Raw genomic sequence first — 27872 nt, 5'->3', positions numbered from 1 at the left:
CCCCCCGCTTCCGGCGCCCTTGATTGGTATTGTGTTTAAGTCAAGATTATACATTGCACATGTAATACATATTGTCATATATGACAAGTCAATGACCACACTTTAATACTGTCATATAGTGTCAAGCTTTGACGCATTGCACTGTCTATAACACAGAAGTATGTCAACTGACATTGCTCAAACTTCATAGATGCTGTATGCCAAGCTAAGCACAGAGAGCTAGAGTATGTGTTGCAACATTGCTGATATCATAACTACATTGAGATATTGACATAGGAAATCCATTGCCAGGAAACATTTATCAAGACTACATCAATGGGAAGTACTGTCAAACCTGTCTATAAGGCCCCCAAGAAACACAGAAAAGTGACCACTGAAGACAGGTGGCCTTTCTAGAGAGGTTCTTTATTGACATATATTCCTTTCAAATGGGGAACAATTTTAGTAGCCACTAATCACAGGTTTTCTCATAGCTGAGTTAATTTTTCTCTTCCCCAAAACTATAACATCACAGATCACAGTGGCATTGCTAATGGGAGGATATCCATCATAGAAGTAGCGTTCTGGACATTTTAATGCTCGTAGCTTTATTAGTAATTTATTGAATTTTTCTAAATCTTTTATTGATTTGTTTTCAACAACTCAACTGGTTTCAGAGGTTTTCACCCTCTTTTAGAATCATATCCTAGCACAACAGACTCATAGCTCTGTAGACAGTGGACCACTGGTTCTTGTATACATAGACCCCTTGGCAAGATTAGGTTCTGGTCCATTGCAGTTGTTCTGGTCTGGTCCTGCTACAAGTGTGGGATCTCTGCCGGTCTTCTCCACAGGTCCAATGATATTCTCTTTGTTTGGTCCAGCGAGGTATTCCGGATTGGGCCCCATGTTCTGCATATAATCTTGCCTGCAAGGAAAAAAATGAATGAGTCTTTCATGAAATTGTACGATAATAATACATATTAATATATCATTTCAAGGCACCAATGACCTAGTTACCTATTCAATGGTGCACTAGATTACCCCAACTTTAGCTTCAACTGCTTAAGGAGCTTGGCGCCTTCAAGGAATTAATACTGCCTGGTACCTATTCGCCTTACCTGGGTTGAGAGCAGTATTATGTGGATCAATTTTTGCTGAAAGATTTTACAACATGGCAGGGATTAAAATACACGACCCTCTGTTTAAAGGCAAGAGTCAGAACCACGAGACCACAACACCCCAACAATTGTTTCAGTGTCTTGAGTCCGGTAACACAAAATTTAGCAATCCATTGTATGCTTAATACTATGATTGATGGTAATGATTATGTATAGTACGGTCAATGCGATCAATTGTATTTTTTTTTCTTTGATCAATCTCATGGTACAGGGCATTGATTAGTGACATCACTCAAAACTTGACAACTAAAATTTCATAGATCAAAAGTGTAAGCAAAACAACGAGATCAATGTAATCGTGGAGAGATTTTGTTCTCAATTTTCAGATACTGCACTCCCAAACAATCTTAATAATCCTTGCTGTTTGCATCCTTGTATTCATTAGCCACAAATAATAGGACAACAAAATAATAAGAAAAAATAAAATAAAGCTATATTTTGAAACTCCATTGCTTGCTACCAATCCTTCATAGAAAATGTCCATCTAAATTTTTACGATTGCACCAAGAACAAAAATTACTTTTTACTTATCACTTTTCAAAGAATAGGGACAGTGATTTTCTATTTTTAATAAATGGTCTATTCAACTTATGAAAACTTGCAATTTTCATTTCAAACTTGATCTAAAGCAAATAGAAATTCTTATTTGTTATAGAAAAAGTTCACAGCAAAAACATGAATTTTCAGGGAAAAAGTAAAGAACCAAAACTGATTTTCCGTTTTGATTTACCAGAAAACGCAAAATCACTGTCCTGACAGGGATGGTCCGGGCTGAAAATATTTATATCTGAATACACAGAGTAAAATTCACTGAGCAAAATGCCAAAAATTTCATCAAAATCGGATGACAAATAATAAAGTTATTGAAGTTCAAAGTTCAGCAATATTTTGTGAAAACAATCATGAATATTCATTAGGTCGGCTGATGATGTCACATCTCCACTTTTTTGTTTTCTTATGTTATTACATAAAATCATAATTTTTTTACATTATTTCATACTTTTGTGAATAATATGCCTCCCTTAAAATGAAATAAGTTGCAGCAATAAATATCTAATGCAAAAAATCAGATGTCAATCCAACTCTTCTAGTTCTTAGAGGAAAAAATTTGAATAAACCTATTTTCATATAATAAAATACAAAAGAACATGTGGGGATGTGACATCATCAGCCCAGAAAAATGAATATTCATGACGACTGTTTTCACAAAATATTGCTAAACTTTGAAATTCAATAAGTTTGTTATTTGTTATCCGATTTTGATGACATTTTTGGCATTTTGCTCAGTGAATTCTACTCTATTTATTAAGCTATAAATACTTTCAGCCCGGACCATCCCTTTAAAAGAATAAGACAAAGAAATTGAACTCACAGGAGATTGTTTCTATCAGGTCCTTGGACCAATGATGGGTCTGGTCCTTTAGCTTCGGTGGTACTGGTGTGAGATGATGGTGGGCTATATACAGGATAACTCAAATGAAACAATGAAACATGATTACATGGATGTAAGCAATTCTTATAATTCAAACAACAATAATTGAAATAAGAGTATCTAAAACATTTATCAAAAAGGGCATCTTAAACTCAAATTCTTATAATGGTGCCTGGTTAAAAGTGTGCTAATTAGCAGCATAGGAAATACATGATGGCGACGGGCAATTTCGCCGTCATGAGAGCCCAAATAGCCCCTAAAATCCCCCCCCCCCCCCGCATGCTTTTTGGAGGCAACCATTCTTTTTAGAGATCTGTCACAAACAGTATCCAATATTACAGCAGAACGATATTTGCATTTAAGGCTACTGCATAAACGTTTGATGCCCCTAAAAAGTAGCCCTTAAAATGAAATAAATAACCCCCCAATTCCACAATTGCCCCAAAGTCGAGGAAGAGATAGCCCCTAAAAAATGAAATTTATTTCCTACCCTGGCTATATGTGACCTGCTCCCTTGAAACCATAAATAGTTTCACTTAGTTATTTTTGCAGTGCTTGAAAAAGGGTCAGGGTTGACGTATGACGTAAATCATTTATAACCAATAATCAACACCAGTACTTGATTGAATATAGAAGGATTTCACTGATGAAAGCTCCAAAGAACAAAGAGAAAATCATATTTGACTATCAGGGTATACTAATGCGTATGTGTACACTGTACTATCTCTGTAAAATTTCCAAGCAGTCCCCCCCCCCCCCCCGCAAAAAATGGTCTCAATAGTATTTTCGTCTTTTATCAAAAGGTTAAGTCCACCCCAGAAAATTTTTGATTTGAATAAATAGAGAAAAAAAACAAACAAGCATAACGCTGAAAATTTCATCAAAATCAGATGTAAAGTAAGAAAGTTATGGCATTTTGAAGTTTCGCTTATTTTTCACAAAACAGTGATATTCACAACTTAGTGGCATGCACATGAGAGAGTTGATGATGTCTGTCACTCACTATTTGCTTCCAGCACTTGGTGGCTGGCTTCTGAGTACTGATATCAAAATTAACCTGGTAATTCATTTCATGCTGAGGGGCCTCCATATGTTCAAATTCATGTTTAGATGCTTATATACATACAAAAGGGGTCAACAGAGGAGAAACGAAGGGACAAATTTGTAATAGCATTATTCTTACTTTGATTTCACTGGTGAAGAATAAGCTTGTTTCTTGGGACCACTGGGTGTCTTCTTGGAGGGCATTGCAGATCTGAAATGAAATGAACACTTGGTAAGATAATAGGCCTTCCAGCAGGAAATGTGATAATTCTATTTTAAAAAATGCAAATGTAAGCCACCAACAAATTTCATTAAAATTGTATTCCAGGCTGAAAATATTATTTGAACAGATAAAGTAAAATAAGACAAATACAAGTGGAATGCCTCTGGCCGTCTCACCTGCATCACGCGATTCAACATAGCAGCAGTGCTGACTTTGAAAACTACTATAACTCCACAAGATGTTCAGTGATACTTGGTTACTCTTATTTCCACGTTTTATGAACTAGACCAATATACTTACAGAGATAGGATGGTAATTCAACAAACACCCCCAATGTGGCCAAAATTCATTGACCTCACATGACCTTTGACCTTGATCATGTGACCTGAAACTTGCACAGGATATTCAGTGATACTTGATTACTCTTATGTCCAAGTTTCAAAAGTCAGATCAATAAACTTGCAAAGTTATGATGGTAATTCAACAGATACCCCCATTATGGCCAAAGTTCATTGACCTTTGACCTTGGTCATGTGACCTAAAATGCGCACAGGATGTTCAGTGATACTTGATTACTCTTATGTCCAAGTTTTATGAACTAGTCCAACATACTTTCAAAGTTATGATGGTAATTCAACAAATACCCCCAATTCGGCCAAAGTTCATTGACCCTAAATGACCTTTGACCTTGATCATGTGACCTGAAACTTGCACAGGATGTTCAGTGATACTTGATTACTATTATGTCCAAGTTTTATGAATCAGATCCAAAACCTTTTAAAGTTTTGATTGTTATTCAACAGATACCCCCAAATCGGCCAAAGTTCATTGACCCTAAATGACCTTTGACCTTGGTCATGTGACATGAAACTCTGACAGAATATTCAGTAATACTTGATTAACCTTATGATCAAGTTTCATGAACTAGGTTCATATGCTTTCTAATTTATGATGTCATTTCAAAAACTTAACCTCAGGTTAAGATTTTGATGTTGATTCCTTCAACATGGTCTAAGTTCATTGACCCTAAATGACCTTTGACCTTGGTCATCTGACGTGAAACTCTAATAGGATGTTCAGTAGGTTAGGATTTGATGTTGATGCCGCCGCCGTCGGAAAAGCGGCGCCTATAGTCTCACTCTGCTATGCAGGTGAGACAAAAACACTGAAAATTTCATCGAAATTGGACAAGAACTAACAAAGTTATGACATCATAATGCTATTTATTATTTCTTTGTAACAATTGCATTTCCTATGAATATGCAATGAGCAAGCTGAAGATGTCACAGTCCCCTTGTTCTTCTGTATTTAATTATTAAAGTTGTGTGCGCTATGAACGCCTAACTTAGCTGGGTAATATAGGAGCGCCTTGAGCACCTAACAAGGTGGATATGTGCGCAATATAAATACCCTATATTATTATTATATGATATTATATTCATTCAAATTTTGTCCACCAAGAATGAACAAGATTTGGATTGACAACTGATGCAATCTGTAAGATAATCTTTGCTGCAACTTACTTAGTTACAAGAGAGACAATCATACTTTTGTACACATAATTTTCTAAAATACAATTTTTTCAATTTTTAATTATTTTCAGCCCAGAGTTCCCATTTAAATGAAAAAAAAATGTAGCAAGCAAACAAATATGAAAGGGAGGGAGGGGGGGGGGGTAGAGTCTGTTTCAAGTGGTCAACCTATCCTAACCTAACCAGGATAGATACAATTTCACAGGCCATATGGTTTGAGCTCAATGGTGGGCCACTCTGCAGTATTGAGTCTACTGGTCACCGGTATAACTTTAATGAAAAGTTTGTTGATACTAAAAGGATGGAACCCAAATGAAATTAAAATGATGGCATATGATATTATATGTTTTTCAGTTGTCGGTATTTGATCATCAATCATAATACACTGATCACTATTCAGACACAGCGTTAACATGTCAAACCAAAATACACAGATATCTGCCAGACACATCTCCTCTTATCAAATATCACACTTTCTCATGACAATACCAATCTACATGTATGTACTGTACTTTCTATGCAGTAATTGAATGCACAAGAGCTGAAAGGCAGCTCGAGCTAAAGCCGAGTTAATAAATAATAATAACAATGCGCCTCGGAATAGATTGTTTCTAGATACATGTAGATGGCACGATACAATTGCCTATTATCATTATCATTATTAATACCAGTGATTATTACCAGTCTATGTACCAAACCATGTACCATACTTTCTATGCAGTACCGGGGGTACTTGTATAAATCTACCTTGTACACGTAGTCAAAGTCCATCCATTACTAAGCAATACTCCACTACAAGGACAGCTCTCTTAATTCAAGTCAGGTCAGGAGACTCTTCTCTCTGTCCGCAATATTTACACAATTTTGCCAAATTGAGACAAATAAAAATAAAAGGCAGGAAGTAGAAAGGCGATTCCTTGATGACATAAGTGTCATGAGTTTTAGATTTCATGATCTTTCACTTCAGCAAACAACTTCCTCGACAGGACCGTATATTACAATCATCAGAAAAGCTGTACCAAAAAAGTGACTTGAATACACATGAGACCTAACCTTTGTACCCGATCCTTTGTGGACACACTCCTTGCCATAAAAGGCTATCATGTCAGAGAGATTTTAAAGACAAATTATCAAATAAGAAAAGCTTAAAAAAAAACGAGCTGCAAGTATAGTGTTGGGAGGAGTTGATGTTTCTTTAAAAGATACATATATGTTCAAAAGAATAGGTTGGATCCCTAACCAGACACGTTTCCCGTTTGGACGTGCAGTGATGATGTATAAATCAATGCATGCTATGGAATAAACTTACTTAAAGAATAATTAAAATCATGTCAGTTAAATACATGATCACACGACAAGACATTCTGAAACCCTAAATTTAGGCAAGATAAGCACAAACATACTCCTACAATTTCAGGAAGTACAGTATGGACCTAACTTAAAAGTTCTCTTAAAATGTCAGCTACTTTACAAAGTGTTAAACACACTCTTAAATCTTCACTAACTGCAGATGAGTTGTAAATGAATTCCTTGAGAAAAGCATATTCAACATTTTAAAAGAAACCATTTATATGTATTTTTTTTCAAACAAGGGTTATTTTTTTATATTTGGTTTATGATTTTTTTTTCAAATTTACATATATCATTCTATGTTAGTTAAAAAAAAAAATCAAAATTCAAAAGTTCTAGTAAAATCATCAAAGTTGAATATCACATAGGTATAATTAACAAGGTTGCCAATGATTATTCTTTATACATGTTTATATACTTCTGTATGATTTATGTAGATATTGTTTATAATTACTGTGTCATATTTTTTTTTATCATTTGTTTATTATTACTGCAATTTGTTACTGTTGATTTTTTAACAGGGCCACAAGACCACCACGTTGGTGATAAGCCACCCTGTATAAAGATCTGAAAAAATGAAGGAATAAATAAATAACAAAATATTAAATTATTTTTTAGATTAATTGAGTATTTGATCAATTAATTAATTAACAAGTGGAATGCCTCTAGTAGTCTCGCCTGCATTATGCAATTCAATATAGCAGCAGTTTTTCCTTTGAAAACAGCTAATGAATAATTATTCACAGAAGAATACACTAGCATGATAATAAAATTTTGTGTCCATTGACCCGAAATGACAATTGACCATGATCATGTGACCTAAGACATGTGCAACACAATCATTCATACATTCATACTTGGTTACGCTAACGTCTATGTTTCATGAGCTAGATACATAAACTTCCTAAACCATGATGCCAATTCAACACATACTCCCAACACGGCCAGAGTTCATTGACCTTTACCATGTTCCTCAAACGCACACAGAATATTCAGGGATACATTGCTGCTCTTATGTCCAAGTTTCATAAACTAGATCCATAGAATTTAAAGTTATGATGACAATTCCACAAATATCCCTAACATTATCAAAGTTTGTTGACCCTAGATGACCTTCGACCTTGGTCATGTGACCTGAAACTAGCATAGGATGTTCAAAGATACTTGATTGCTCTTATGTCCAAGTTTCATGAACTAGATTCATGAAGTTTCAAAGTTATGATGACTAATCCTCCTATACCTAGATGACCTTTGACCTTGGTCATGTGACCTGAAACTAGCATAGGATGTTCAAGGATACATGGTTGCTCTTATGTCTAAGTTTCATAAACTTTTAAAGTTATAATGATAATTCCTCAAATAACCCCAACATGGCCAAAGTTTGTTGACCCTAAGTGACCTTTGACCATAATCATGTGAACTGAAACTCAGGTAGGATGTTTAAGGATACACTATTGCCCTATGTCTAAGTTCTATGAACTAGGTCAATACTTTCAAAGTTATGACAACATTTCAAAAACTTAACCTTGGTTAAAATTTTGATATTGATTACCCTAATATGGTCCTTATGTCCAGGTTTCGTGAACTAGGTCCATATACTTTCTAAGTTATGATGACGTTTCAAAAACTTAACCTTGGTTAAGATTTCAATATTGACGACGACGCCGCCGTCGGAAAAGCGGCGCCTACATATAGTCTCGCTCTGCTATGTAGGCGAGACAAAAAATTCTCAAATAAATAAATACATTAATAAACAAACAAATAAATAAATGAATAAATATGTGATCACATGACCTTGCATCTGATTGGCCAGAACAATAAAAACTGTGAAAATCACTGACTATTTGCCAAGAGAAACACTCCAGTGATCCACCACTGAAACATAGATAGCCCTAATATTAGAATCACATTTACTTTGTGCCTTTCCCAATACAAGTGCTGCCAATGTTCATTGTCATGGGAGGCCTGTTGGTCCAACACTCTTCCTTGGACATAGCATGCACTGTAAGAATTGAATAATTTAAGTACTGGATGATGAAATCAAATAGCAGGGACGAATAAAGATTTAATCAATAAAGCAAGCAGTAAGGTAAGGAGTACACTGTGGTGGACCAAATACGTCAGGTTTAGCAAGAATGAGTGGTGTCTCAATTAGGGTGCAACTTATAACTTGGTCACATTTGCTCTACGGCAGCCGTACAGCGAGTCAAAAACTGCCGTTTTAACATTTTTTTGTACCAATTATATAGGTGGCTTAAATTAAAATTGATAAAGCGGCTGTTTTCGACTCGCAGTACGGCCGCCGTAGAGCAAATGTGACCAAGGTATTACCCAAATGTCTTGCAAAATGCACATAATTTATCTTAAAATGTAACTTACTTGGAGGTTGCTGGCTTCTTAGTAGCCATGGAGCTGCTTGCACCTGCAGTAAATTTCTTACTGGGTGAACCGACTGCGGCAGGTTTCTTACTAGGTGAACTCACTGCGGCACTCGTTGTTGGGCGCTTCTGAGAATCCCTGGATTTATGCAGAGTACAAAAAATATAAAATCATGAGAATACAAGCATAAACTAGATACAATTATTCACATTAAACCTACGCAAATTGTTTACTTTTTTGTTTACAAAATGCACCGTTTAGAGAAATCCTCAAGTAAATTTTCAAGTTTACACTCAGACATTAAAACATTACCTTTCATACATGCAACTGATATGCATAGAAATGCCTAGGTAAGTGATCTTATTACTATTAATGGATAATTTCCTATTCTTTGTTTTTAAATAAAAATTTTCACCCTAAATGTAGTATAGGGAAGTACATTCTTTGAAAGCAAGCCAGTGCAGCTTTATAAAAATCAATTCATGAAGATGATCTTAAAACAAGTATGTACCAGCATTCTTGTGAAGAACCACCCTAAGTCCTCAACTACTGATATCCTGCTAGGTTTCTAACCTGTAATGCCATATTCCTGATAGTGTAGTCTTGTAATACAGGCCCTCTTGAATGACAATATACAATTAAATTAATCTTTATATGTTAATCCTGCAATAATGGTGTAAACAAGTAGCTAAACCAATATATTTCCTCTCAAAAAGTTTTAGTTGTATATACAAATAGGCTGAATTATTCTCTGTATCATTAGATACATGTATATATCAAAAGTTTTTTTTTTTTAAAGACTAACAAAACTTTCGTCAATGAGATACCACAGTGTTGGTCAAATCGCTCCCCTTTATCATAGAAAATGTGTAACTCAAACCATGACCATAGTAGGAGTTCTCTTTCTCATGTTGTATATTCCAATCATATTGGGTTATGATTGATTTCAAAGCAAGCATACAATCGTATGTTAAACATCAGCAAGACATCTTCTATGAATGCTATGAATGTACACATGAAATCACCTTCAATATCAAGATCTTGGTCCGTAACGCAATGGTTAACGATTAATCGTGAAATGACATGGCCAATCAAAATCATTGTTGCATATGCACTTTGCTCACTAGACAGGATAGGAACCAATCAGAATTGCTCTTTCAAATTAGCGATTAATCGCTAACCTTTGTGTTACGGGGCCGAACTACTTATTCACTCATAATTCAAATCCCCCTGAACTGGCCTCAAGTACTTCAATATTTCAAATAGTACTTTTTATTTCAATCTATCATGTAATGTAGTGGGAACATATCATTCCTGGGGTGCTATGACCTCACCTTTTTTTTATCGGGGGGGGGGGGGGGCAGCTCAGAAAAGGCTGTACAAATCTTAAGTAATATAGCAACGATGACATTCTTGGTAAAATAAGATTGACATTTATGCCATTAACTCTAAAATCAAGCCTTTTCTGATCAGATCTACTAATGCATGACATTAATCAATCAAAAGATTATCTCGATAAAACTAGAGAAATTTGATTTACATGATTGTCTTCACTTACGATGTAGAGGGAGCGGTAGTACTCCTGGATGTCACAGTACTGGTGCTTGACGAAGGCCGAGACTCGGGGAAAGTCACTTCTTTACCTGATTAAATAGATTTAAAAAGAGTTATCCCATGAGGTGCAGAAATAAAGGATTGAAATGGAGATAAATGGCTAAAATAAATTATAAATTGAATAAAATAAGAATTTTTAAACAAATTTCAGGCTATGAAAAGGCAAATATATCATGTATGTATTTATTGGTAGGCCTATACAGGGATATCTTTTCCATTTTTCACACAGAATCTGAGTGAAGCACAGAAGTTCACTGATGGTCCAGGGTCCCTGTTGCATTAGATGTTACTTTATCACAACTTTGTCACTTAATCTAACTTCCATGGTAGTGATACTAAAGAGCCAATCAAAATCAAGGACTTCATTGATATTATCACTTGATGTCAAAGTCACTATTCCTGCAACAGGGCTCTGAACTTTAAATATAACTGGAGAGTGCCTGAGCAGGGAAATTTTTCACCCCTATTATACATGTACTTTATAAATCCAGGGAATAATTTTGCTTTACAAATTTGAATAGCATTTTGGTCATAAGTGAAAAGCTCTCAACTAAGCAATGTACAGTCCTATGTAAAAATTTGCTATACAAATTATTCCCTGAAATCAGTCATAGATATGAATTTTAAAAGTTCCTGTTATTCTTAGATAGAAAATAGCGTAGCAATCGAAAAGACTTTCAAACATCAATCTTTCACAGACCGATATTTTAATGTAATTAAAAAGGCATCTGAACATGCTTTCAAGTCACAAAGAAAACAACAAAATTTGGGAAGGACAAAAAAATTCAATAGAAATAGGAAAAACACTCAAGCAGGATTTTAAGAGGCATGCAGAAACACAGTAAATCACAACAATAAACTGAGCAATAATTTCTCATTTGTGTCATGCACTAGCAAGATTTCATTTAAAAAATAAATAAATGAAATATTCAAGCAAAAGTATAATGCTAAGACTGGAGTAAAACTACAACTATTGTAAATTAGAATGCTTGTTATAAGAACAGTAAACTGGAAACAGATTATAAATTCATTTAAAATACATTTCAGAAGGTTCCTATCATTTTTAAAGAGAAAGAGTAGGCAAATAACAAAAGATTCAATTTAAGTTTGACATTATTCAATAAGCATTAATGTTTGGAATGCTTGAAAATAAGTTTCTGCAAAAGATTTGACACACAAAAATGGCAAGAATTATTTCCCCCAAAGTTTTCCCTTTAAGGATATAAAAAAATATGCTGTTTATATTATGTTTTGATTACTGTTTACTGCAAGGGAATTAAGTACCTATTTACACTGGCCCCTTTTCTACCAGAAGGAATATAGTAAAGCTAGATGGGTTGCAACTTTAAAAAACATTACTTATATCAATATACTATATTCATCCACCATTCTAGAAACTTGTATTGAAGGTTTTGAAGTACCTGTATTTTCTCCCTAAAAGCTTAATTGATTTTTTTCGATTCAACTTCTAAATTGTCAAATAATGACTTCTGTAATCTTTTACATGTATTGTTAGAACCTTACGATAACTTCTGCTGGGCTCCGTCTTACAAAGAGTTACGATTGATCCGATCAACCTCTACTATATGGAAATCCATCCCTGTCATAATTTCTCTCACAGAAAATTTGCACAATGTCCTATCATACTGAATTTTAAAGAAAACTATGAATGTATGAATATATGGCATATCTAGAAAACATGTGTAACTAACATGCTTTTTAGATGATGACATTGTTGGCTTTCCATAGTTGTTTGATTTGATCAATCAAACACTTTGTAAGATGGGGGCCCTGGTTACAAATGATCCGATCAACCATAACTATGGACGACCAGCAATATCAACATCTAAAATGCAAATTTATTAAAAACATTTTCTGGATATGTCTATTCATACATTCATTGTTCTCTTGAAGATTCAGGGTGATTCTCTTTGTTTTGTAAGGAGATTGTGCAAATTTCCTGAAGAAAAAATTATATGGATGGAATTTCCATACAGTTGATATTGATCGGACCAATCACAGAGTTCTCTTTATAAGACGAGCCCTGATCTTTGCAGTTTGTTCCTAATGCTACAGTTACACAAAGTAAACCAACTCCACACTGATCGATTTCATATTATTGGAAATAACGTAATCGCTTTGCTATTGTATTCATTAAAAATCTCTCTCAGCTCTCACATACAAATCAAATCTTTGACATAACTGAATCATTCCAAACAAATCTGTAACTTAACGAAAACTTCAGTTTTCAAAAAGATACTTCAGAACATTCTCAGTCAAGATAAAGTAGCTCAAAGGAAAGTTCTTCCATTAGCTATCACCATAGCAACAATTAATTGCATGATGCAAGGGTTAGTCACGTGATGATGATAATGATGATGGAGCTGACGACAATGACGATAATGCAAACTAAGCCTACTACATGAAAAAAGGTGAAGGAGGTTTACACAGTGGTGACAACACTGTTAGTAATAACAAAAGTCAAACTATGTTAGAGAATAGTATCAAAACTTTTTGCTCACTACGATGTCCACAATCTGATCAGCCATCACATACATGCCTATCTATTAGAATTCTTTTGTTTGTAAGCAAAGAATATTCAACTTGCAGTTTGACGTCAGATAAGACACAGATTCAGCACTTCTCATCAGTTTCATTTTTAGATCATATCATATCTAAAATGAATGATCTATGAGACTATGGGTATGTGTTAACTTTGCCAAAAATCAAATCTTTGAGGGCTACATGAACCACCTTTGTTTGACTTGGGATAAAGTCAACTATGTTTGGCATAAACTGGTATAAAAATTTGCTTTGACTTGGGTACATATTTGACTTACATGTATGGAAGGTTGAATTATGCAAGATTCCCTGTTTATATACTAAGTAATATGTTCAGACAGTAGATATGGCTATGTAATTGACTTTATGGTCTGAAAAGTGTATATGGATTATAATACAAAGACAAACACAGAACGCTGCAGTCTGCAATTACAGTACAATTACAATAATCAATATCTACTCCAAGGATAAAAAGGTCTTTGCATTGAACATCTTTGCTAATCAAGAAAAACTCTGCAGTATGCAATCATGATTAAAATAATCAATATCCACTCCATGGATAAAAAGGGTTTACTTTGGACTGTAAATCTTTGCTACAGATGACTTTTAATCAAGGAAAACTCTGCAGTTTACATCGTAATTAAAACAATGAATATCTATCTGCTTCAGAAGACATTCAATTAAAAAAAGTTGATAGGCTACATGTGTGTGATGGCAGGTCAGATATAAACCAATGGCTAGAAGGGCGTTAGTGACTAAATGCCCTTCTGCTTCTAACGAACACAGAGGAAACAAGTAAGCAATGAGACTTGCTTGAGTCGGCTTGTTCCGTCGTGACACTATTGGTGGTCGATGTCTTGGGGAAAGTAACCTCAATCTGGCCCGTGGTCACTCCTCCACTCTCTGTAAATTGGCAACACACAGTGTGTGACGACACCAGGAATGGCATATTAATAAAGGCAATGCCATAAGTTATATAGAACATTTCCCACAACCTTTTTTTTTACTCTTTCTCAAATTCAGTTCAATTTCTATGGTTAAAACTCACTGTTGTAAATACAAAAGGATCTCAAGACAACAACTGAATTTGGCATAAAATGTCTTCTAATGAGAATCAAAATTATTCACCGAATCAGACACATGGGACTATACAAATGTATGATATCTATCACTTGCAAGTCTATTTTTGGTCCCCAAATTGATAATATATCCTCGAATTGATTGCAAAGTGACACTTGATAGCTGATCTGGATCTTACAAAGATATTTGCTACAGTTAGAATTGATCAATTGCCAAATTGCAATCAATTGCAAATATTTTCAAGTACACCCCCATTTGTCAGAATGCGAGACATATACCTACCCCCTCAATGGATTGTAAATCATACAATCCCAGTGAGGATGCCATTCTGCCATATATATCAAATGATCAAATGATTTTATCCTCTCAATTTTTCGTATTTAAAAAATGCCATTTCATTGAAAGAATTTTCTTTTTCTTTTTTTCTTCTTTTACTTTCATAATAGCAATGCTAGCATAGATTTGCCAAAGAAAAAAAAGAGAGAAGAGACTAAACTATGTATACAGTGCGTATCAAAAAAAAGTTTACACTTTGAAAAAGTCCTCTAAAATTATACATTTGTAATTTCCTGAAGATTTTTCCACACTTTAACATTGGTACAGATCCATTTAAGCAAATGACGATATAACTGTCGAAAAATATTTCCGCTTGAGTGAGCACCACTCACTTTTGAAAAGTTAGTGAAAAATGATTTGCGCAGAGCTTTGAAATAGTTATGCCGATAAAAGTAGACCTTAATCATGAAGACATGTGAAATTTAGCTAGGAAAATTGATATGAAAATATCTCTTACCTTTTTAAACTTGTTTCCTTGCCAAAAACACTTTGAAGAGTGCATTGCACCCCACCCCACTTCCCCACACACCGAGGCCATCGTGACGATATTTGCTTACACTGAGCTGTAATTTACATGAAATGGCTAAGGCTTGATTTTCATTTTGATAATCATTGTCAAGCTTGGGAAAAGTGTGGAGAAACAAGTATTAAATGAAAAATGAAATGTAAACCCACTTTAAATGATTAATACTTAGTGAAAAATGCTAGAGATGTCTGAAATAAACTTTTGTTCAGATTTAGTTATGTCCTAAGATCCAGCTGGCACAAAAAGGTTAAAGGTTATGCTTACTTTTTAAGTGTTGAAATGTCAATTTGGGCGGCAAAATTGTTACAAGATGCTTGAATGTATCCGTTTTATTTCAGTTGACTAAAAGTGCAAGGGAAATGTATGAGAAATGTTTCGCAGGGTAAGTTTGATTTCGCCCTTTCCACTTGACACAGCGTGAAAACAAGCATTTCTGCGCAAACAGATTTCAGCGAGGTTTACAAAAATGGACAGTGCTCACTCAAGTGTAACATTCTGTCAAAACTTTTACTTTCATTGGATAGATGAGACCCAAACCTAAGATTATATGTGAAAAAAATACCCACATGTTGTATATTTTTTATTCCCAGGTCTTTTTCAAAGTGTAACCTTTTTTTTGATACGCACTGTATATTCAAACAGATCCTTTCGAATACAATTTAGAACTGATTTCAAAAAGCATAAATATTAAAGCATACTTGCCACATACATGTAACAGTTCAATAAGAGAACAAAACAATGCTAAAAAGAATCAACAGATCCTTTCCTTCTAGTCTGGCTCAACAATACTTACTACTCATGAGGAGCAAAATAATTCACATATGCTCACATTAAAACATAACAAAATAAACTGAGTGGAATGGAAATAAAGTGGCTCTTTATCTCTAAGTCAAGGCAGATATAAAAGCATTTTCAGCAAGAGTAAAAAATGATTGAATATTATCAGAACATGCAGCAAAAATAATTCTGCCTTGCTAATACATAATCACTAATATATTGCGAAGATAAGCTCCAAGAACTTTGCAAGAGTGAGAAAGGGGGGGAGAGTAGACAACAGTATTGACTTGTACCCCTTGTTTTCTCCCTTTTGCAGGGTTCCTACAGAAATTTGAAAACAGAGTTCCATAACTTTTCCATGACTAAATTGCTGCTTTTTTTTGCTGACTTCCCATAATGGGATTTCAAGAGTTATGTAGTATTTGGGATGTCCAAAAAAATTAAAATCATGAACACCAATTATAGTAGCAGAGTATGATCACAGAGTATGAGAGTTGCTAGACAGGACAACTGGAAAGCTGCCATAGCCAAGAGGTAAATGCAATTCCATGACTTTTCACAAATTTTCCAAATTCCCTGACTTTTCCATGACCATACATTTTTTCCAGGATTTCCATGACTGTGGGAACCGTTTTGAATTGGAGGTACGAATGTCAACTTTATTCTTGTAGAGAAATCTTTTAACAAATCTCATTAAAATGTCACCATTTTTCAACTTTTCAGTGATAATGCAAACATTATTGTAGTAGAAATACCACACCTCAAAATGTATTTCCTGCAGCACCTCACAAGACATTATATGAGGTATTTCAAGAAACTCACAATTAATCAGTAGTACTTCAGTACCAAAATGCTAATGACCTGGTACCCGTTGAAGAAAGAGTTGCATTTTAACACAAGTAAACATATCAATCACAAGTCCCAAATGCATGTGATTCATGGGTGGAATATAGAGTTGTGTTTGATTTTTTAGAGATGTGTTTGATCGTAATTCTTTCTGCAACGGGCCCCCAGAAGGTTTACATGAACACTCCATCTACATGCAGTTGGTCTACTCCAGATGGTCTAATACCACACAGGCTAAACCCACTTGGTCTACTCACAATTTGGTCCAATTGTTGTTTGGTCTAATACCCACTTAATCAAGTTCAATTATCATTTAGTCTAATGCCCAGATAGTCTCAATTTCCACATCATCTCCAAATTATTGTGCTCTTTGTAAAAAAAATTGATAAACAGTTTTTCTAATCAAACAGACTGAATAGTGTTAAACAAGATGGATGTTGCCTTATTGGAAATAAGGCCGACCAATTGAAGAGCAAGATAAATTGCAATAAATCCAAACGATCTGGGGGCCAGATGTTGTTTGAAGGTTTGCATGGTGGCATGTACAATTGCTGATGTGGTTTACGGTACACCATGTGGAGTGTTATAGAAGCAGTGGATAGAAGAAGAGAGGAAGTGGATAGGCGAGAAAGTGGAGATTTGAGAATAGAGTATTCTTTCTTGAGAATAGTCCTGAAAAGGACTGTAAACCAGAAGGAATGTTGAGTGAGAACAGCTTGAGTAGTAGAGCTGATGAGGAGATGCTGGCTTGCGTCGGCGAGTAGAGATGATGAGTAGTAGAGAGACTCGACGTTTCGGACAGGTTGACTGTCCGTCTTCAGGATCTGGGGGCCGTTACATGAAGCTTTTTGTAAGTTAAGAGTAAGAGTGATTTCAAGAATGACTGGTGATCCTTTCTTGTGAAATGCTAGTCACCATTAATTGTTCATTGGTGATCAAGCAGCAATTTACTTGATCCAAACGGGTGAATTCACATTACTTACGTGATGCGCCACCCTTTTGGGTGCTGGATGAATCACTCTTCAGCATATGGAGTACGGCCGATGCTTTCGCTTCGTCATAGTTGGTTGAATCTACGGCCATTTCAATCATCATCTCGCTCACATTAGGGAATTTCTTCTTCAAATTTGCCTTCACTGTGGTTATTTTGCAGATAAAAAAAAAATCATAGTGATTCTGATAGTAAGACAAAGCCTTGTTAATAGGTTCAACAGCTATTTCCAATTTTCTGTCACCGTAGTTATACTTTATTAACAAAAATGATATTCATAATTATATAATTTTATTAATGGTTCTGTAAAAATGAGACAGAACACCTCAGTGAGATATGGAGGCTTTCACACACAAGATTCAAATATTGACAGATCTACAAGTTTAAAATGAATCACAATAAAAAATATTAAACTATTTCAAAGTGCATAACACAGAGCAAAGTATTTCCTTATGCCCTAATATGAAACAGAAGTAGAAATTAAGAAATGAAATCAGAAATTAAGGTAAAATTCATGTCTAATGAATGTCATATGAACCGTGCCTAACAAAATTTAACGGTGAAATTAATAATTCTTTCTGATAGGTAAGGTTAATATAACACTAATGGGGCAAGATGACGATATTCAGTGTCAATCCTCTATTTCAATCCTTCATTATCAGTTTTTGCATTTTTATTCCTTTTTTTTTATACTTTTTTCTTTGAATAAATGTCAATATAACTTAATATTGTTAATAACAATAAAAAAAGATGATTTTTTTTAAGTGCAGTCACTATCCTGGCTTTGATAATTACTTCTAATGCTTATACTGCAAAAAAATGATAAACTATTTAAATACTTAAGTACACAGGTGGGCCTTTAATGATTAAAAAAAAGGAACAGATGGGCATTTCTTATCAAAATAGGATAAGAATCTTTAGACTTTCTTTACAAAAATATCTAAAATACTAAAAGCAGTCAATTCTGTGCTGTACATTATTCATATGCTAGAAAAAAAGGATTCCTATAAAAATTTTAGATGTTCACAATGTGTCAATTATGTCCCTTAATTCAAATTAGTACTGCAAAAAAAAAACCCTGTTAATTTCCACAATTACTATGCACAAAGTTTTGCACAATTTTTGCCTTGACATGGCAAACTATGAATATTCATTATTCAGCAATGTTATAACATTGATATCACTACCAATGTTATTTAAATCTAAAGGAGTTGTTAAACACTTACCAGTTTGTTTTTTCATTGCTGTCATGGGAGCACTTTTCTATAGGGAAAGAGAAATAAAATAGAAAATTATTCTTTATATCTAGGAACAGGTGAAGTTCTTCACTCATTATTTTAGAAATACATAAACAGAGTGAAGAAGCCGAATATGAGAAAACATGTATCCTGTGGTATAATTTATAAAACTAGGAGGCCCTGGGTGCCCCCCCCCCCTCCCCTGGCCTAGGGTAAATCCCATTATTGAAAACTGCTTGATGGTTTTTGTCATGGTACATTAAAAGCAGACTAGTCTTATCTCTGTGGCAGTCATTTATTCACAGAATCAAATCAGCATGGATAAATTGTAAGATAATCCAGTTATACCGTTGGTTTTAAAAGACAACATGTGGTACTCTATGGACAAAATCTTACCTTGGGAGAAGATCTTGGAGAAGCTTTCTTAGCCACAGGTTGGTTGACAACTTTTTGTCCCATCAGGCCCAAGGCTGTTTTGGCTTCATCCTTGTTGAAGTCGTATGTCTCTAATATCATGTCCACTACATTGGCCTGGGTGTTAGCAAACATGTGCCGCATCTCCCGCTTGACTGTACATGTAATTTTAAAATTTATTTAAAAAGTTTTTGCATGTTTCCTTTAGAAGTTAATGAATAATGAAAATAAAATGATAACAGACATCCTGGCCATATTGCCAATTTGAATTTTTGTATGTAATGCCTGAAAATTCAACTGTGTTTCAGATGTTTCTCATACATGTCTCATATACATTTAAATGTATATATACATGTATTTTTTTAATAGATGGCCCAAAGTAAATAGTATTTAAACATTTAACATCCATATTAATCTTGGTGAAAAATTTAAAAATTGACAGCAAGTATTCAAGACCAAACTACAAACCACACATATTTTTTTAAGTTTGAAGGTCAGGGATTATTGTTAAGCTGGATTTTTTTTATGGTTAAGGCTTAATCACTTACAGGGCTACCCTGATTTTTTGTTTTTTATAAGTGAAATACATAACTAAATTGAACAAATAAACAAAGACAATCATGAAGATATCAATAAATATTCAGAAAAACATTGAGAGTGAACTTATCAAAAAGATTTTGCAGCATGTGATCTTACCAGCTTCCTTGTCAATGGGAGGTTCATTGAAAGTTGTCTCGACTACTGGAGGGGTCTGCAGAAAAAAAAAGAACAATGTAAAAGATAAACTCTGGTACTGGTAACAACGGGAAAATTTTTTTTCTCAGAATTGAACAAAGCTTAAGTAGAATTACAACAAGTGGAGCACCTCTGGCAGTCTCACCTGCATTACCCAGTTCAATATATACACAACAAAAAAAGTAAGTCCCCCCTAAATCAAATTGCTGTAACTTTTGAACCGAATTAGTTTGAGATATGATATTTCATAGGTTGTTTTCTGCACTCATTAAGCAACTTCTGGGGAAAAATGAGATCGATCGGATGAGTCATGCATGAGTAATTAAAGATTGAATTAAAAATGACCATTTTTAAAAGTCACAAGTGTCGTTTTTCAGTTTGTTCAATACGAAGTTGGGCAAAAGTTTTTTTTTCAGGAGAATTTTATGGTGTTATGCTGTTTTACTGAGACCAGATTTTGATATCGTATGTTCATGGTTGAGTGACCCTACGATTTTGATTTTTTGCATGATCAGCCCCCCCCCTCACTTTTGGCTCAGTCCCCCCCCCCTCCCACTTTGAAAACTGTTCAGCGGCCCCTGAATTGTGACGTATCATCATAGGGGTTTATGGTAGTATCATCTACAACTTGTTAGATCATGTTAAAATTTGAAAATGTTGGTGGCTCCCCCCTCCCCCATTTTCAAATTCTGGATCCACCACTGATCTGTCCATACATTCAACTGATCCTGAGAAATTGTTAGGAAAAGAATACATTTATGCAGTATAAAACTATTCATTCCTTTTAGTTTTCGATTGTGCTCGCTCAACCATGAAAATGTTTAAAATTCGGAAAGTGTGTGGTGATAGAAATGATGGATGATAAAAACAACAGCAATTAAAGTAACATTTGAAACCGAATTTGCCCCCAATAATCACTTTATTATCCTTTAAAATGCGTCTGTGACATTGAAAATACCAATTTTCCCACTTTGATGCGTGCTCACTCATCCATAAATAAACAAATCGATTTCATTTTTGCACAGAATTTTGCCCATAGGTTGATAAACATTACTGCCAAACGACATTTGCTAAAGACAGCCTTGAAAAAAAATTTCCACCAAATTGAATAAGGGCTTACTTATTCGTAATCATATGCACCCATAATGTACACAAGTCTATGAGAGAGGAAGTCAAAATTTTGAAATGAGGGTTTGTTTCATGGACGATTTTTGTTACTTCTGCCAACAGTTATTTCACGAAACTTCGCACATGGCTTCAGAGTAACACTATCCAAAAGGTGCGCACACCTAAATAACCATTCGATACGGCACAAAGTGGGGCCAAGGCCTTGAACTTTCTTCTCATTTGCATAATTTTCGAGTATTGTGTGCTCACTGATGCATTAAACATCGGGATTTTCACAAAAATCAAATCAAATGAACTATGCAAGGTTTGTGACAGATATCCATAGTTACAAATTGCATTTTTTCCAATAACGTAAAAAAGAGCTAATCACATTCCACATGTTCATTCAAGCGTGAATTTTTAATTAAACGCCTTTGAATCATTGAAGCATGTTAATTGGTCATGAACACAACGAAAAAGTTGAGAAAAGATCATTTTCAGTCACCAAAATGAAAAACAATACTTGCCTATGATATTTGAAAATCGTATTTTTTGTTTTTAATAAATGTTCATTGAACCGTGAAACGATGAATACTGATGAAGAAACTCTTCCCCAAAATAACTGTCATCATATTCTATCATTTTTATTGATAAAAACGTGTAAAATATCCAATTATAGCAAATTTGAACTTGTGTTTATTCAACCGTGAAATTTAGCCAAAAAAGTTGTATCGTCTTTTAGAAAGTACCTTTTATAAGCCTTCTGACTATTTTTCATGATGAGAATGTGGAATAAGTTCCAATAAAATGGAATCAAAGTCATGATATTTGGCTTGTGACTTTTGGAAAGTGACATTTTTGCTTTCTGACGGTGCTCACTGAAGCATGACGTAAAATACGTCCATAACATTTACTCAGAGGGTAGCTTATGAAATTACCTACACGCTCATGTAAAAATATATTAAAAACTCACATTGGTTTGGAAATTATTGATGTTTGTTTAAGGGGGGACTTACTTTTTTTGTTGTGTATATATGTAGCAGCAGTGCTGACTTTGAAACTTCTATAAAATAATTTACAAACAACGCCATTCACATAATAATAAAAATACTACATTCATTGACCCTGAATGACATATGGCCTTGATGATGTGACCTAAGACTTGTGCAAGATGATCAGTGATACTTAATTAACACTATGCCACATTTCATGAAATATATCCATAAACTTTCCAAATTATAAAGGCCATTCAACAATTTTCCCCCAAAATGGCCAAAGTTCATTGACCTAGGTCATGTGACCTGAAACTCACACAGGATGTTTAGTGATACTTGATTATTTTTGTGTCCAAGTCTTATAAACTAGATTCATAAACTTTCAAAGTTATGATGGCAATTCAACAAATACCCCCAATACAGCCAAAGTTCACTAACCCTAAATGACCTTTGACCTTGGTCATGTGACCTGAAACTCGATTGATTACCCTTATGACCAAGTTTCATGAACTAGGTCCATAACTGTCTAAGTTATGATGTCATTTCAAAAACTTACCTTAGGTAAAGATTTGATGTTGACGCCACCGCCGCAAGGAACACGGCGCCTTCATGTAAAATAGTCTCATTATGTTATGCATGGCGAGACAAAAAGAAGTTGGCAGGCTTGAAAGTGCCCCTTTGAAAAGTATCCCTTGCCCTAAATACAATTTTAAAGTCTGCAATTAAACTACTTGGTAAAAGTTAAGATAAAACCAAAGACTGAACTGAATGTGACTAACCGGTTTAGCTTCCTGTCTGCGCTGAGCCGACTGAACCCGCCGTCTCTCCCGCTCCTTCTCCAGTTTAGCTTGTTGCTCTTGACGCTTTTTTTCCGCTTCCATTTGTTCTCTTGCTCTCATGAGAGCGATCTCCCTCTGCTGTTCCGTCACTTTACAAGCGTTGCAAGTACTCCCCTCAACATCAACCTAACGGAGTAAAAATAGAAGTATTTGAAGGTGAAAAGAATATCAAAATATCGAGTGGAATTCAAAAAGATGGTTTAAAATTTATTTGTACCATAATGAACTATCAAAATTTTGTATCATAGGTATATGTAGGTTTCAGGCATGGAGATCTCGAGCGTACACTTGGCACATTGTGGCCTAGTGGATTAGTCTCACTCTCCGCACTTTGAAAGAGGATCATGGGTTCAAATCCCAGCCAGGGCATAATTTCTTCAGCAAGAAATTGATCCCAAATGTGCTGCACTCAACAAAGGTGAGGTAAATGGGTACCCGGTAGGTAGTCCTTGAAACACAGTGGCTAAAGCCAGGGTAATTATGATGCTTTACTGTAAAGTGCTTTGAGATGTCTGATAAAGTTCGAGTTAAATGCTACATGTATACAAGTATTATCATAATTATTAATATGCACTTGGAATGATCCAATGATTCCTGGTAAAGACCTGTGTTTGGGAGAATGCTCCAGATTTGCAATTGTTGTCATTTTTTATAGACCATTGGTCAATGCAGATTTAAGCAAATTAATTTTACTATAGTTATTCCATGGTCTAAATTTACATCACCTTTTATGAAATCCACCCATTGGTCTGATTTCACATAGAAAAATGTTGAATCCATCGCTTTATTAAAACACAATTTATGCAAATTTCATGCACCAATTAATATTGCTTATTTTCACATGTATTTAGAGAAGGGGGTATAAATATAATATAATGTGTACATCTTTGACACATACATGTACATAGGGTCCTACATTCACCCCTGTACATGTAGCTACAATGTTTGAGCTTTAATGAGCCCACTACTTTGAATGAATGGGTACAGTGTACACACAAACCGATTTCAGCGGTGCATTCCAACCATGGTCTGACTCATCCATTTTTGTGAAAACACAAATTTTAACAATCAGGTCTTAAATTCATCTCAAGTAATTAAATGACATCACATGGAACGCTCTAACCTGCAACTTTTAAGTTTTAACTGAATCTACTTTTGCGAATTTAGGCCTTGAATCACTTTAATCAGCCAGTCATCTTATCAAGAGATGCCTTCCTAGCTCTTGCTCCATATTACATAAAATCATATAGATACTTTTGCATTTGATGTCTCAGACATGTATCCGATTCATATTTCATAATCTACAAAAGTTCAATATATAAATCAGTTGTTTTTTTATCCAAACATTTTTCTAATCAACTGAATTTTAAGATTGCTGTTTGAGCCATTACACATCTAAACATTTGTTTGTATACACGTAGTTACAATGATTCAGATAATCAATTTCATGAAAGGAAAAAGAAAATATTCAAATTCACTATCAATAACCTTGAAAAATTCAATTCATCAATTCAACAATCTAATTTAATCAATTCATCAAACTAGCACATCAACTAATTTACATCAACGTACCTCTTTGGTCTTGCATGTTCTACATTTAGGTTTGACAATGGGCTGCATTGGAATATAAGCCTGGAAATTAGAGAGAAGTTGAACAAACACAAAATTGACAATTAAATCCCGGATGAACATGAATCTCACCACAAACGAACAGTAACTCTATGTGATTTAGCACATAATCTCTAGGATTCTAACCATACTTCCTAGGCTTAACATGTAAATCTTAAGCAGTTCCTATATACTAGAGATGTACAGAGATGTAGCTTTGAACTATTGAATGTAACAAACATTTATGCATCTACTCTTATCACTTAGATATATGCATAAAGACATAGATAACTGCAATAACACATTCAGTGCCATACAGAAATAAAGAGGATCAGTAATAAATAGTGATAATACTAATAATATTCTGCTTTTAGTTAGTGCTTTAATATATTGGAATAAAGTCTATAGTGCTTTTCAAATATATCAACCCAGTAATCAGAGTTATTAATGCAAACATGCATGTTGAAATGAAGTTTATAAACAAATTTGAAATTTCTGCACTCCATGCGGAGCATTCCATCAAGAAGTTTCCAAACTCGATTGCTTGGTAATCAACATTGGCATACTAAAATATTGTGTCTTGATATCAGAAAACATTAAGCTCATGCTGTGTGACTACAGAATTTCATTTCAAATTATATTACTTGAGTTTGTTGAAACACTTTTTTAATTAGTTCAAAGAATCAAATATGTTAACTAAAACACATCCCTCTTTCAACCCTTCAAGTTTACAAAATTAGTAATAATAGAGTCAACATCAGGACCCAATGTTATACAACTTGATTAATTAATGGAAAGATGCTGTATTTCTTTGATAAATAATAATACTAATAATGAGACTTGTTAAACGCCAAATCCACTCTGTAGAGTGCTCAAGGCGCATAAAGAGCTAAGAATTAAATAGCAAAGTTTTTAGAAGATTTTTGAAAGTTTCGACAGAGGTACATTGTTTAAATCAGCTCTTGGCAAGTCAAATTTTTCTTCCTCGAGAAATTTACCTACATTGTGCTGCACTCAACCCAGATGAGGTGAATTGGTACCCGGTATTAAGAAATTCCTTGAATTCTTAAGCACCTACAGCCTGTATATGGCAGCACAGCTAAAAAAGTCGGAGTAATAATAGCAGCGCTTGGTATCCTCAGCCAAAAAGCGCTTAATAAATAAATCTAGCTATCACTATTAGTAAATTGCAGGATCTCAGACAGTAGACAATATTTCAATTTAGATTTATAACTTGCAAGTTATTGAAACAGAGCCCTGGTCATACTGTGATACATACCCGAGGCTGGGCGGGACTCCTCTGTTGTGCCTCATAATACTCTTTCCGAGGGTCAACCCACTGGGTTTTCTTAGTCATATGGTTGATGTAGAAACTATGGAGAAATGGAAAAAAAAACAGTAATTCTATGAAATGTAGGAGTATGACTACGTCCCCTACCAGAGGGCCAAAACCTTAAAAAAGGCTTTATCAACAGGTGCATTCACTTATTTCAAAACATTTTTAAATCTAGCACAAACATGCAAGCTTCAGTCTCTTTTGGGTGCTCTGCTTAACTATGATGGCTACATTGTAAATTTACTTTGTACAAAGACTGAACAGATGGATGCCCATGCATAATGTAGATACAGCATTGGAAAAAAAAGGAAGATCATGACACTCTAGACCAAGTGATCTTCCCAGTAATTTTTCAAACATTAGCAAAAATGGCTCCATTATTTATACAGCAAATATATAATGATTCAAATATTCATTGGACCACTGCTTGCAAAACATTCAAGAACATGGATCATCCTTCACTCTTCACTTAAAATTGATGGTAGCCTTTAAGAGGCCATCTTAAATTGCATCATCTTTCTACTAGATGTCTTGACGGGTAACAGTATACATTTACTACGATTTGTGTCAATTGCCTTCATATCGCTTGTCTTTGTGTGCATGCATTCTGTAACATATTATTTTCTGTATTTAACAGTGCAATTAATTCAATTTTTTTCACATCCCTTTCTTTACTTTGCCCACTTTTTCTATCCAGCTGACGTCTTTCTTTTCGCTAAAAAATATAGTCTCTTCCATCCTTTCTCTTCATTTCATTTTCAGCTGTATCTCATTCCACCCACTTTTCATTCTTTGCCTGTACAAATAATCATTTGCTGATTCTTTATATTGTATTGCAATACATGTTTATTCATATTCCTTCAATGTTGAAATATCATTAAATTTACACATCTCCAGTGTTTATTTACATACTTTACATTCTTATTGTATGTAATGCCAGAGTAGGACAAATTTTTATGTTGTTAATAGGGGCCAATAGTTGAGTCTCTTCAAAAGCTTTAATTGCACTGCACTGGTTGAACATCTAGTGTGGGTCAGACAAGCAGCACTTATGTCCTGCTTTGACAGCTACTTGTAGCGCGCTGCTACTGGAACTAACATTAGCTTTGGCAGGTGAAACAAAAACGATCAGGCACCTGGGGGCCGTTTCATAAAGCTGTTCATAAGTAAAGAGCAACTTTAAGAACAACTGTGATCCTTTCTTACTTGCTAAACCATTGCGAATGAACGTTTTGGTATATACCATTTACTACAAGAAATGATCACAACGAATTTATGAAACACCCACCCCGTTGGTACCCTGGCATACTAACATTTATAAATTTCATCCGATCACAGGCTAGAATTACCAATAACTTACATGTACATGTATTTGAAAGGGGATAAAAATATGGTCAGGAATAAGTAGAATAATCAGACAGGTAAAACCATCACAGAATTCACAGTCCCACAAGTCACAATCTACACTGAAAAGAGTCAATCACAACACACACCAATCACATTATTATATACACAGGCATTATCACTTACATGTACCACATGCTAGTCCCCATTTGAATACTAATATCCCTTCAAAAAGTAAAAAAATTTCCAATAAAAATTAGTAGGGGAAGGCGGGGTAAGTTGTGACACTTTGCATTTTGCATGTTAGAATTGACAATATTGTAGAAATAAGTACCTTGCCTTTAAATTTGATTCTTGGGAAATATATTTCACCTTACATAACTTTCTACCCCCACACTGAAAGT

General features: G+C 34.6%; 1 protein-coding gene across 2 annotated transcripts in view; it reads right to left on the bottom strand.

Annotated features, from left to right (window-relative positions):
- Window positions 1-445: 445 nt before the first annotated feature.
- The window catches only part of LOC121418454 (nucleolar protein dao-5-like), a 30308-nt gene continuing 2881 nt past the window's right edge, over window positions 446-27872 (bottom strand). The window contains exons 2-14 of one of the 2 annotated variants that reach the window (XM_041612340.1): window positions 26068-26161; window positions 24753-24812; window positions 23121-23306; window positions 20201-20255; window positions 19487-19659; window positions 19079-19115; window positions 17845-17997; window positions 14110-14199; window positions 10679-10763; window positions 9121-9258; window positions 3776-3847; window positions 2533-2631; window positions 446-907 (exon numbers count right to left, since the gene is read on the bottom strand). In XM_041612340.1, the coding sequence (XP_041468274.1) occupies window positions 700-907; window positions 2533-2631; window positions 3776-3847; window positions 9121-9258; window positions 10679-10763; window positions 14110-14199; window positions 17845-17997; window positions 19079-19115; window positions 19487-19659; window positions 20201-20255; window positions 23121-23306; window positions 24753-24812; window positions 26068-26161 (1450 nt within the window). In that variant the 3' untranslated portion in view covers window positions 446-699. The remainder of the gene's footprint in view (window positions 908-2532; window positions 2632-3775; window positions 3848-9120; window positions 9259-10678; window positions 10764-14109; window positions 14200-17844; window positions 17998-19078; window positions 19116-19486; window positions 19660-20200; window positions 20256-23120; window positions 23307-24752; window positions 24813-26067; window positions 26162-27872) is intronic. The other variant, XM_041612341.1, reaches the window with a different exon arrangement.

This window comes from Lytechinus variegatus, chromosome 7 (genome assembly GCF_018143015.1).
Source record: "Lytechinus variegatus isolate NC3 chromosome 7, Lvar_3.0, whole genome shotgun sequence".
Classification (NCBI taxonomy): Eukaryota; Metazoa; Echinodermata; class Echinoidea; order Temnopleuroida; family Toxopneustidae; genus Lytechinus; species Lytechinus variegatus.
The sequence above is the reverse complement of the archived record's forward strand: the minus strand, read 5'-3'. Positions and strand labels throughout refer to the sequence as shown.